At 36.3% G+C, this 13577-nt stretch overlaps 1 protein-coding gene across 6 annotated transcripts in view; it reads right to left on the bottom strand.

The window, feature by feature from the left end:
* Positions 1-2098: 2098 nt before the first annotated feature.
* arhgap12a (Rho GTPase activating protein 12a) overlaps positions 2099-13577 on the bottom strand; it is a 38974-nt gene continuing 27495 nt past the window's right edge. For all 6 annotated transcript variants that reach the window (XM_073855868.1, XM_073855872.1, XM_073855874.1 and 3 more), the window contains 11 exons: positions 12066-12127; positions 11856-11937; positions 11088-11186; positions 9679-9770; positions 9455-9558; positions 9246-9365; positions 8648-8746; positions 6533-6610; positions 6212-6346; positions 6025-6130; positions 2099-3396 (listed from right to left, as the gene is read on the bottom strand). In XM_073855868.1, the coding sequence (XP_073711969.1) occupies positions 3222-3396; positions 6025-6130; positions 6212-6346; positions 6533-6610; positions 8648-8746; positions 9246-9365; positions 9455-9558; positions 9679-9770; positions 11088-11186; positions 11856-11937; positions 12066-12127 (1152 nt within the window). In that variant the 3' untranslated portion in view covers positions 2099-3221. The remainder of the gene's footprint in view (positions 3397-6024; positions 6131-6211; positions 6347-6532; positions 6611-8647; positions 8747-9245; positions 9366-9454; positions 9559-9678; positions 9771-11087; positions 11187-11855; positions 11938-12065; positions 12128-13577) is intronic.

The following is a 13577-nucleotide window of genomic DNA, read 5'->3' as shown; positions in this document are numbered from 1 at the left end:
TTCCTCACTAGTCAAGAAAATTTAAATTAAGTTAGTTTCAACTTTCTTGACTAGTGAGGAATTTCTACAAATTATAAAAGTTGAAAAAAATTCATCTTTTAAAATTTCAACTTAATTTGAGCTTTCATGACTAGTGTGGAATTGCTACAAATGATAGAAGTTGAAAAAAATTAAGTTGAAATTTTTAAAGTTAATTTTTTTCAACTTTTATCATTTATTGCAATTTCTCACTAGTCAAGAAAGTTGAAATTAAGTTGAATGTTTTTTTCAACTTTTATTATTTGTGGCAACTCCTCACTGGTCAGGAAAGTTGAAATTAAGTTGACATTTTTAAAGTTGAATTTTTTTCAACTTTTAGAATTTATAGCAATTCCTCACTAGTAAAGAAAATTTAAATTAAGTTATTTTCAACTTTCTTTACTAGTGAGGAATTGCTACGGATTATAAAAGTTGGAAAAAAATTAACTTAATTTTAACTTTCTTGACTAGTGAGGAATTGCTACAAATGATAGAAGTTGAAAAAAAAATCAACTTTAAAAATTTTAACTCAATTTAAACTTTCTTGACTGGTGAGGAGTTGCTACGAATGATAAAAGTTGAAAAAAATTAAGTTGAAATTTTTAAAGTTAATTTTTTTGTCAACTTTTATCATTTGTAGCAGTTCCTCGCTGGTCAGGAAGGTTAAAATTAAGCTGAATTTGTTTTTTCAACTTTTATAATTTGTAGCAGTTCCTCACTGGTCAAGAAAGTTACAGTTGAGTAGACACTTTTAAAGTTGAATTTGTTTTTTTTACTATTATCATTTATAGCAATTCCTCACTAGTCAAGAAAGCTGAAATTAAGTTGGCATTTTTAAAGTTGAATTTTTTAAACATTTAAGTGCAACAAGGAATTTTTACAGGTGTTATGCTTTGCACAACTTTTTTGTTATGTTTGAAACCATATGAAAAATTAAGATAACCAAGTAGTTATTACAAGCCAACTACTAGTATGGTGAAGAATAATTTCACACAATTTTTACATTTGAAGGATATGAACCATAGGATTGTAAAGAAAAGGGTGGAGCTGAAGATAACCCATGCTTGCCAAATCGAGCTAAAAACTACACAAGTTAAGATTCATAAAGCTCATGGCTCAACAGCTGAGATTAAATATTACTTAAAGTCAGTATGTAATATGATACAGGAATTATACACACAAGTATAGGAAAACAAAATGTCTTTCATTTGCTAGAGGAGTGCAGGATGAAAGCAGCACTTGGTATAGATGTATAGGATATTGAAATGTTTTTAGTTGATTGTGTTTAAGCAAACATTACAGTATTATTAATTTCAAATGTATTGCTAAATGTTTATTCTTTTATGTTTATGCATGTGTATATTGTGTTTACCATCAGTATTATTGTCATTGACAAATGTTTCGTTTTTAGAACCTTGTTATATATGTATTATTTTTGTATTGCTTTATTTATTACACGTGTAATACACAATACTGCAAGTTTAACACAGTAATATGTTTTAGAGTTTATCTCAGTGCCACGATATACAGTATACAAAAGCTGAACTTGACAGTGTTAAGTAATTTTATACTGCTACAGAAAGCCTAAAAGTAAGACCGTATTTTCAGTGAAGTAATTATTCATAACTGACCCTTAAACCTGTGACGAAATAGCATGAATTCATGTTGTTGTACTGGTGTTGACATTGCGAAACTTGAACCAAAACAAGTCAAATTCATTTCATCTTCATTTTGTTTTCATTTGTGCCAATTTTCCATTGTGTGTGTATTATCAACTTTCCCCCGAAAAGGATGATGAATCCATAATTTGTAGGATTTCGTCCTTTGTTTCTTTTTATGATTCCCCATATAATAAAATGAAGTGAAGCAACGGGTGTTTTTTTATGGCTTATTCTACCTTAAGGAAAGCACACCTAATGTAACACAACAGCGTTTACTTTGTTACCCTGTCAGAAAAAATGGTCCCAATCATTTATGCTTGCAAAAAAAAAAAAAAAAAAAAAAACGCAGCAGTGCGCCATTGCCTAATATTTGCTGCCCCCTGTTGGAAAAGTTTTGGTAGTAACACAACAAACACAAGTTGTCAGTTTTCATCTTTATTCTGATAAGCCAAAGCTTTGCAAGGTACAACAAATATTCAATTGAATTAACTCAGAACACTTATTAAACATTTTAATAAACTACATTAATACGTTTGCTCTTTTTTCCCACCACGGACATACTATGTCAGTACCATCATACATTTTTACAGATCATTCGAGTAACTACCTCACAATCCTACTGTATGACGGTTATATTTTTCCTACAGTGTACTGTATTCCAGTATTTAATAAGCGTTTTAATGCGTGTCCGGGTATTGGTAAGGAACTGATGTATCCGTTCAGGGTTAAATGTGCCACGGCAGGAATCAAAGAGCGTCCACATACAGTCTGAAATTGATCTGACATACAGCAAGAACCCAGCTGTATGTCCAGAAACTCGTTTTGATATTGAATTATCAACAGGAAATCAAGACTGAGACTCAAAAACGAGACTCAAAGCCAACAAATGTTTGAACGTACCCCAAAACTCATTTCCAGAAAGTTTAACACGGTAACTCCAGCGTGCATCTCTGCAGCGATCTTCTCATTGGTCTTTCCGTCTTTCTTGAAAAAATATGATTCATCACCGCCAGTAGATTTATTATTGTTATTTACATTATATACTGTAATAAACTCGGTTCATTGTGTCAGTCATTTGATGTGCTTTTCCAACCATGGAGATTTGCCGTAAAATGTAGTATCCTCAAAACGGAAATCTAAAATCAAAGTATCAAATTTGTCCTTTAAGCATCACTGTTTTCAGTCAAATCGAATATCTCCAAAAGCCCTCCTGTGCTTTAGATGGGAATGTAATTGATCCAAAACTCGTGTAATCCAAAGGGAACGGAAACGTTTGTGTGCAAACAAAAATGTTACATCCAGTCGAGAAAAAAAACTGCTGTAAAAACGTAGTCCAATAAAGATGCAGGCAAAGAGTTCATTTTGTTATGTTAAAGATTTGGTGGAGGTTTTTCTATAACAGACAGTCATATGTAAACACACCAACGTAAGTTCAGTTTTTGAACTGCCAGACAAAGAGCTGTGGGTCTTCAGCAGTAAACAAGGTGGTCTTCAGCAGTCCTGGCCTTTTGAGTTCGGACAAATGGTCGTCGTGAGTGTGACCTACCTGCCAAATATGCTCTCATATTCTGTAAGAATGAGCTCAACGATCTGGTTCTGGTAGACCATGTGCACCGCCATGTTTGCCGTCTCGGTCTCTGGCCGCAGGAGTGTTGGGCCGAACACGATTGCTACGCTCTGATAGGTCATTCTGTTCTCGTCTCCATGCTGTATCACTCTGTAGAGAAAATAAAAGAAGGAAGGTTTAAAATGTTTATGTGACAATTCAGTCATTTGTTAAAATTTAGGATGGCCACACACGTGAAAACTTTAAGTCCGATTTGCACCCTTGGTGATCGAAAGGGGGCTTGACCGATTAGTGTTTTACCAAAGCAGATTATTTGTCAAAAAACTCTGGTGTGTGGTGTCATTGCAATTATTTGGATCGCATTGGAGCCCCCGATCCTAAATCTAACAACTCTTCATCAGGCTGCCACTGACATGACAGCTTTGATAGCCAATGAGAGCGTGCAAAGCTTTAACCAGATGTTGCTCGCGTTAATCTCACGTTTCTGTGAGATACCGTGTTAATTTGAAATCGTTACTACATTTATCAGGTGTGTGGTCTCACGGTCTGATCGAATTATTTTGTGTGCACGATCTGGATTTGTTGTTCAAAATTGCTTTTTAAATCGGTGGTTGCCAAGGATTTAAAATTGGTTAAGATTCAAAAAGCGTCAAGTGTGTCCCAGGCCTTAGCTGACAAAGATTAAAATCTTAAAATTATTGAAAATCTGAAAAATGTACACTTTCAAAAGGTGACAGAATCATGCAAGGTAATGTCCTAACATAATGTATGTTTCTGTGCACAGGGTTCCCACACCTTAGTTAACCTCAAATTCAAGGATCTTTCAAGGACTTTTCAGGTCCAATACCCTCAAATTCAAAGACTAAATGGGGGGACACATTTCATTGTGTTACGTTTGTTAGGGGTGGGCGAAATGACCAAAAATCTATTCCACGGAATGAATCATTTTATTTCACGGAACGGAATATTTCACGGTATAAATGTTTTTCAGTTTATAGTGTTTTTTGATTATAAAAATGTACAGAAATTCACCACTCACTAAAGCTTTTATCTAAATGCTCACCGCAGTTTTAAAATATGAGCAATTTAAAGTTAATAATGTTAAAGTGAAAATGCCCAGAAGATAACAACAGATTAAGTCTTGATAAGACAGAATCTTGTTTTTAATTGAGTTATTAATTTTATAGACTATTGAAGCTATAGTATGGCTTCATTGTATTTTGTATTTATGCATACATTACATTAAACATATGCAATACGTAAAATAAACAGGTATAAATATATGCAAAAACCTACAGACAGGATAAATTCCTGTATATGAGAGACGAAGCTCTAGATATTATAAATATGACAGGTGCTATGATGTAATCATGAAGTCTGTTTTAAGGTCTTGACTCACTTTACTTTCTATTAGTATTAGACCTTAACATTTGCGTCTCTTTCTCGTCTTTCCGATCAAATATGTTTGTACTGTAAGCAAATGGCGCATCAAACTACATCGCTCCAGCAGCGCACGTGTCATTGATATAAACGCGAGTTTTGTCTTAGCTTGCTTAAAGATTAGAAAACTTTACACCTATTAGCATTATGTCCGAGATGAACTCTTTATTTGGCGTCGCAGCTCCTTGCGCGTGCCTAGAGAGACCTCTGCACGCGAGAGACCGGCCGGCTGCTGCATGAGCACAAATAGAGAGAAAGAGAGAGAGAGAGCGCGAGCGCGAGCGAGAGTCTCGCTGCGTGACCCGCGGTGGATTCACTGGCACTTATTATAAAAATTACACAAATAACTCGTTCATTTTTTTATGAGTAAATTATTTTCCATGTTTCTCCGTCACACTCAGTCTAACATGCGAGAGGGCAGAGTAAGCCACGGTCACTTTTTTGCATTCCGCGGAATAGACGGAATAGAAAAATCTGTTACGTCTGACATTTTATTCCGCGGTAACGAAATATACCGTCATACCGCCCAGCCCTAACGTTTGTTATAGTTCCCTTTCAAGGGAACTCACACTGCGTCACTGCGGTGACACTTTGGGGACACTTCTGCGGGTAAGTGCCTCTGAATGTGTATATCAAATTCAACCAATGGTGAGGCTTAATGACAAAGACAGGGTGACGCAGGAGCCAGAAAGTGTATCGCTATTTGAAATATTGCCAAAGACGGCGTTACAGGGACGCAGGAAGTATGGCAAAAGAGACGCAGCGTCTCGTTCCCTTCTCAGGGAACAACAGTTACAGACGTAACCAGAGACGTTTTCACGAAAAAAGCATTTTGGTATGAATTAACATTCGCATACAGAAGATATAAGCATTTAAAGCGAACAGTTTGGCACGTGTGCTTAAAAGTCTAGAAATGTTATGATATTATCCTTACACCACACAGGGATAATATGGATTTTTTTCCAGAAAACTTCTTGCATAAAATAGATTCAAGCACTTTCAATGACCTGTATCTATGTATGTATATTTTCAAAAACTTCCCAGGGCCTTTAATTATTTTCCCCCAGATTCACAAACTTTCAAGGACTGTGGGAACCCTGTGTGCTGCTAAATACAGGTTCAGCTAATACTCATATTTCATTCTCATATTACAGCATATGATACATTACTATCATTGGGAAAGCAGAACAATTTGAATCAACTTGAATCTCTTCAACCAATCATAATGGCCCAGATGCTATTTGTATCTACAGATTGGGACTGACTGTTTTATAACAAGCCAGACACTTAAAAGATAAAATAACAAACGCTTCTCATCCTCAGTCTTAGTTTACTTACTTCCTCAGATGTTTGAAGAGTGCCTGTATGGTGTCATAGTTCGGCAGTGGCAGCTGCTTCATCACATCCTTGACAGACTTGACTTTCTGCTTATAATCTGCCATTTCTACACAATCACAGACACACAAATGCATTAAACGTGGATAACGTCTCAACTGATACGCATGTGTGATTTGGCTGAACTCACTGATGGCGCTAAGGAAATCGTTGAAATAAGTGTAGGTGAACAAAGGTTCTGGTAGTTCACGGAAAAACATCTTCAGAGCTCCAGTGGTCACGTGAATGTCTTCCCATTTACTGTCTCCTAGGTCCAACTTCTCATCTGTGTTTGTTTCAATCATAGTAACACAAAATCACACTCAATGAGCACATTTAAAGCATTTGCTTTATAAGCATGATGAACAAATCATAACTGTCAGTAATTCGGAATTGTAAGCTTATTATTTATAATAATATTGGTACAGCCCTGATGTACATCAGTGAGGATGTAAGAGGAAGCAGGACTCACCATGATTAACAGCAAACCGCAGTTTTTGTATGATGGCTAAATTTCCACTCACTCTGTACAAACCATCCACTCCTAACCCTACAATATAAAAAACAGAAAGAAAAACAAAAAATAACATCACAATGTTTAAGGTCACGTTTCTGAAGCAGCAAATATTAACCCATCATCATGCCATCACTGCTGCTGTCAAAGATAAAGTCAGAAAGATAAACTAATCTTTGAACAAACATAGTGAAACAAGTAATGCATATGTTTGACAGTGGTCCATTCAATCAGTCTTTAAGTGCACCTATTTCATTGCTAAAAACAATGTTATTTTGTGTATTTGATATAATATAATGTGTTCGCATGGTTTATGGTTAAAAAAACACATAATTTTTCACATATCGTACATTTTTGTAGCTCCAGAATTTGCTATCTTCCAGAAACGCAGTGATTTTGTAAAAAGCTCCCTGATTTGAAGCGCTTTGTCCCTGATTGGCCAGCTAATCTGTACGTTGCGATTGGCCTGAATACCTCTGACGTCGGCCGGAAATGTGACGCTCCTTATCATGTTTGAAAGATTCGCTCACAATGCAATGCTAACAGGAGTTCATTTACAGGATGTGAGTCAAAGCAGGAGGAATTATGATAATGTCGATCCACGTCAACAGGCTCAGGAAATAAACTGTTGCCTACAATCAGTGTGTTTGTGTAAGTACAAGAAAAGAGATTTGCGTTGGAGATGATAACTCACTTCATCGTTTACTTTGGGGTTTGTACCTTTTGCATATCGTTAACATGTACTAATACACACTCACACACCAAAGGAAATGTAAAATCGTGAATCAGATAATTGGTGCTCTTTAAGTCACACTTGTATATTTTTACCGATTTTTTAATGCCAAAAATCATTAAGGATACAGGGTTTCCCGCAGAAAATTAGTTAGTTAAGGTGGTGTGGTAGGGTTGGGTGTGTTAAGCATGTCCGCGCTATTCTCCGAGATGCACTTGACGGACTTTTGTGCAGCAATTTTTTTTGGGGGGGGCGACCTAGTTAAGTAGGGTTTTCCAGCTTAGGCGGGCCGCCCGAACTGGAAAGTGCTGCGGGAAACCCTAGGATATTTAGTAAAGATCATGTTCCATGAAGATATTTGTAAATGTCCTACTGTAAATTATTATTTTTTTTAATGTATTGATCTTTAGTAATATGCGTTGCTACGATCTTCATTTGGCCAACTTTAAATGCGATTTTTTTCAGTATTTTGATATTTTTTGCATCTTCAGTTTCCAGATTTTAAAATAGTTGTATTTCAGCCAAATAATGTTCTATCCTAACAATCCATATATCAATGGAAAGATTATTTATTTAGCCAACTGCAAAAAAATGAACGCATATAACTGGTTCTGTAATCCAGGGTCACATATATTGCAAGAACATGTCATGAAGTGTTTAAAGTTGGGTTGAGTGTACATTTTAGATTTATGGAGTCAATATTTGGATATGTTAAATGCCATATTATCACCAAAGGGCATTTTCATGGCAAACTTACAATATTTCACCATAATACGTAAGGAATAATTGATGACGGGCCATTGAATTATAAGAAAATAATGCACACCAAGGTGGTAATGCGGCACGACGCGAAATAATTGAAAATTATTTTCAAATAATTCAGAGGACCGGAGTCAATTATTCCGCTTATACCACGGTTACCACAAACATTGCTCTGGTGCCTATTTTTAAGACATTTGAAAAGATAGGTGTGCGGTTTACAGAAAAATAATCAACACCCATAGAACATTTCTCAGCCAATCAGAATGCAGCATTCAACAGACCCGTGGTATAACAATATAATAATTTATATTGAAAACATTTATATAAGTTCTTTCATTTTAATACTTGATAAAAAAGGCAAGATCCTCCCAGAAGTCTTTTAAAAAATGTCTATTAATGAATTCTCAAAGTAAAAATTTGCCTTAATATCATTTAAAGCAGAACCTTACGACATATTTTATTCTCAATGGATTTTCACAAAACTCACATACTGGTAGCTCTTCGCCTTTTAATAAATATCTACTCAGAGGTAAGTTAACATCATTAAGATCAAAGGAAAAGTTTGGACAGACACGTACCGTTTGTCTCCACATGCTCGATACAGAGACTGACAAAATGAGGAACAGTGCAATTCTCTCTCTGACACAAACTGCTCAAACTGGATCCAAACACTTGATCTACAGAAAGAGAAAGACAGAGAGGGAGTTAAACAACAATCCAAATGACAAAATAAAACCCCAGTATAGTTAGCGCTATTTGCGCTGCCTCTACAAACAAAGGCACAACACAGGAGCAATGGAGCATATCGATGGAATAGTGTTCTTGATACTCAGCATTTGTGAATGTTTTTAATTGCTAAAAGATACACGAGAGTTTGGTAATTTGTACAACAAATTGCAAATGAGGACATCAGTTGGTTTGCTCGACGACGCACAAGGGTAAGATAATCTTGCTTTTAGCAATTGACGCTGATAATGACCTGCAGTATTTACATTTTTGTATAGGTGCAGCTCCCTTGGAATCTCAACCGAGATGGTACTAAAAAAAGTGCCCGGTACTAAGTACTGTACACAGTGGAAAGACCCAAAAGTAAGCCGTACCGAGCCGTGCCATGGAGTGGAAAATCGACACAACAAGTTCTGATATATGACATGTTTTTGAGTTCATGTGCAGTACCTTTAATGTAGCCCTTGTCCTTGACGGCCTGTAAAGTGGGTCTGCGTGTGAGGAATTTCTTCAGCTTGGTCTTGGTCTTTTTCTCTTCTGAATTATCCATGCTTACGGAATTCTTCATAGCTGGGGTGTCAAAGGACAGAAAGCGTATTTAAAGAACGGTATTCACATGCCAAGTGCTGATAACAAATAACACAAAATCATACACACACCTCTGCTTTTCTTGGAGTCTCTGTGCTCCTTTTCATGTTTCTCATGATCAGGAGATTCTGGCATGTCCTCTTCAATAGCCTCATCAGACTCCCATGCATGTGTACACACACACATATTAAGTGTCATAAGTATACATTCTTTGTGTATTTTGTGTACTTGAGCATGTTTAGTCATCCTTGGGGCAAATCATGAACTTGTGTGTGTTTAAGTGCTCACATGTGTATTTAAGGCTTCGTTCAGTGCTTTGTTCCAGTCGTTGATGCAGCCGTCAGTATCTGACTGCAGGAGGAGCTCCAGGCCCTGTCGCGTCTTCAGCTACATCAACACATCAAAGCCAACAAACCAAATGTGTTACATACCAAGACAGCAGTCTAAAAGGAACAGTTCACCATAGGGCTGGGCAATATTGTACCTCTGTAACTTTGTGATGAATTTAAAAAACTGGGAAAAATACTGATGTCAAAAAAAGCAAAAAAAAAAAAAAAAAAACGGCTTTGATACGGCTTTTGCATCTGAGCTCCTCATATACATTGTACTTGCATCCATCTATTTATCCATGCATTTTCTACCCATGAATCAATCCATGCATTATCTACCCATGCATCAATCCATGCATGCATTCATGCATGCATCCATCCACGCATGCATCTATTTATCCATGCATCAATCCATGCATCTATCTATCCATGCATCAATCTATCCATTCATGCATCCATGCATTATCTATCCATGCATCAATCCATGCATTATCTATCTATCCATGCATCTATCCATGCATGCATTCATGCATCAATCCATGCATTATCTATCTATCCATGCATCTATCCATGCATGCATTCATGCATCAATCCATGCATTATCTATCTATCCATGCATCTATCCATGCATGCATTCATGCATCAATCCATGCATTATCTATCCATGAATCTATCTATCCATTCATGCATCCATAAACTCAATATACCATCCAGCCTTAGTTCATCGAAATAAAATGTCTGTCATCATTTGACTCACTTTAATGTGTATTTAGGCATAATGTATGTGCACTTTTGAGTGAAAAATCTACTAATCACTGTAACAACATTCACAAGATGATTGTTAACGTGACATTGCAATATCTTTAAAGCAAATCAAACAAAAAAACTTAAGCTGATTAGAGGTGTCCTTTCTGAGCACCTTTAAAGGGGACATTTCACAAAACTTTTATGAGATGTAAAATAAATCTTTGGTGTCTTCAGAGTACGTATGTGAAGTTTCAGCTCAAAATCCCATACAGACAATTTACTGTAGTATGTTAAAATTGCCACTTTGTAGGTGTGAGCAAAAATGTGCTGTTTTGGGTGTGTCCTTTAAAATGCAAATGAGCTGAGCTGGTATTATCCCCTTCCGACATCACAGGGGGAGCCAAATTTCAATGACCTATGCTTGCAGAGAAAGGTTTACCAAAACTAAGTTACTGGGTTGTTCTTCACATTTTCTAGTTTGATAGAAGCACTAGGGACCCAATTATAGCACTTAAACATTGAAACAGTCAGATTTTCATGATATGTCCACTTTAAATTAAAAAATTAGGACACAACATAAATGCTCACACATCACTACCAAAACAGTAAGTTTCAACTGTGTGTTTACCTCTAGAACATTTTTTTTGCTCGATTTGTCCTTAGATGCCCAATCCACTGAACCTCCTCTCAGATCCACACTGAACTCCAGCTTCTGCTCCCTTCCGAACTGGTTAGAGATGAGAGACATAAACTCACTTACTGAAATAAAAATGCATAACTCACATGGCCTACTAGTTATTTTTACCAAAAGAGACGGAAAACTATTGTTTTATTTACACTCCATGATTAAAGTGGCTTAATTCCGTTTTTTTTCGATGTGGCACAGATCGGGTAAGACCCACGAACGTGTAAAATGCATAGATTCCGAAATTCCCAGACTAATTAATATGCGGATGTAAATCCGATGCATGCATTCTGGTCTACAATGTAAGCGGACACATTAGATATTCCCATATCAAAATATCAAAGCAAATGATGTCATAAATCTTCTTAGCAGTTCAATGTAAGATGACAGCTCCACTTAGTGGAGTAATGCTGAAGTTTCATGTCTTGTTACAAAGCTGTATAATCTTGTATTTAAATATTGTATAATCATTTAGTCGGTGTCCATTGCGTATCGTTTTTCTTTTCTCTGTGGTTTAAGCTGTTCTGGGTCAGTATGTCTACCTTGAATTGTTTTGCCATGTTTTTCGAGTAAATGCATAAATGGGATACAAATCGCATTTAAAAGATTATGTAAGCAGGTCTTTAAAACAAAAACGTACAGTCAATAAATCTGAATTGGGCATTAACATCTGCAGTGTAAATCCAGCCTATGTACTAAACTGTGACTCACCCAACCAGTCCCACCCCCTTGGCTCTTATTAAACAGCAGTGAGGAACCCTGTAAAACGGTCCAATAGGATGTCCAGTTCTTCCTGTAGAAAAACATACAGGAAAGAGACCAATCACAGTACCATTAACGCTGTCAGTATAGCATTATGGGTTTCCACTAAATCATCGGAATGAAAACATTTCCTCAATCTGCATTTCCTTTTTTACTCACCTGACCTTCTTGCCATGCTCTGTGATTTTGGTCATGTTTAAAGTGCCACACTTCTCTGATGGCTGAAAGGAAGATGAGAGAAACAAATGTGAGAAACGAGAAAGATGAAAAATTAACTAACCAAAATAAAATGCAGTAAGAGTGATGGACAGCAACAGCCAAGGATAGGGAGCAACACTTTATCCAGTGGAAACAGAGACAGAGCACCATGAGAAGACAAACACAGTGAAGCCTGTTAAAGGATTAGTCCATTTTCTTTAAAAAATCCAGATAATTTACTCACCACCATGTCATCCAAAATGTTGATGTCTTTCTTTGTTCAGTCGAGAAGAAATAATGTTTTTTGAGGAAAACATTCCAGGATAATTCTCATTTTAATGGACTTTATTGGACCCCAAAGAGTTTTAATGCAGTTTAAAATTGCACTTTCAAAGGACTCTAAATGATCCCAAACAAGGCATAAGGGTCTTATCTAGCGAAATGATGGTCATTTTTGGCAAGAAAAATAATAAAAAAAGGGAATTTTTATACCTAGTCTTCCTCCGGTCCTGTGACGCACCGGCACGACCTCGCGTAATTGCATAATGAAGTGGAACGGTCACGTGTTACATATATGAAACGCACATTTGCAGACCATTTTAAGCAATAAACTGACACAAAGACATTAATTAGTATCATTCGACATAGGACCGTTCCGACGTTGTTGTCTTTCTCTACACTTGTAAACACTGGGGCGTAGTTTTGCATACGTCAACCGTGACCTCTTGATGTGATAAGATATTACGTGAGGTCGCACTGGCGTGTCACAGAACCGGAGGAAGACGAGAAGTTGGGGTCCATTAAAGTCCATTGAAATTAGAAAAATCCTGGAATGTTTTCCTAAAAAAAACTAGGGCTGTCAATAGATTAAAATATTTAATCGCAATTAATCGCATGATTTCATGAGTTAACTCGCGATTAATCGCAAATTAATCGCACATTTTTATCTGTTCTAAATTTACCTAAATGTAACACTTTTTAAGTTTTTAATGCTCTAATCAGCCTGGATTTGGATAATAAATATGCTATATGCAAATGTATGTCTACAACAGCCTGTTTACATTTTCAACAGAACCATCAGCCATAGTTTTATAAATGTTTTTGCCTTTAGAAGACTTTGTTCTTTCTCCATTTCTGTTTGCTGCTGCATCATTTGTGACCTGTGCTGTCAAATTGAGTTGGGATGAGCAAAATGTGTAATTTATATTTTAACATTTTCTATTAAAAAACTTCAAAACAATTGGAACAATTGTTGGAATCTGACAAAGCATGACAGAACTATACCTGTTAACGCAGAGCAAAAACAATATCAATATACGTTTTTCTTTTATTGTTTAATTTTGACATTGGGACTGACCACTTTAAGATACTGTAGGTCTGATAATGCAAGGGTTTAATATAATGACACAACAGATACTTTTCCTTAACAGTTAACCAAACATTCACTTCAGATATAACAGATTATAGGTCATA

Source organism: Misgurnus anguillicaudatus, chromosome 2, assembly GCF_027580225.2.
Source record: "Misgurnus anguillicaudatus chromosome 2, ASM2758022v2, whole genome shotgun sequence".
Lineage (NCBI taxonomy): Eukaryota > Metazoa > Chordata > Actinopteri > Cypriniformes > Cobitidae > Misgurnus > Misgurnus anguillicaudatus.
Note: the sequence above shows the minus strand (reverse complement) of the source record. Positions and strands in the feature narration are given on the sequence as shown.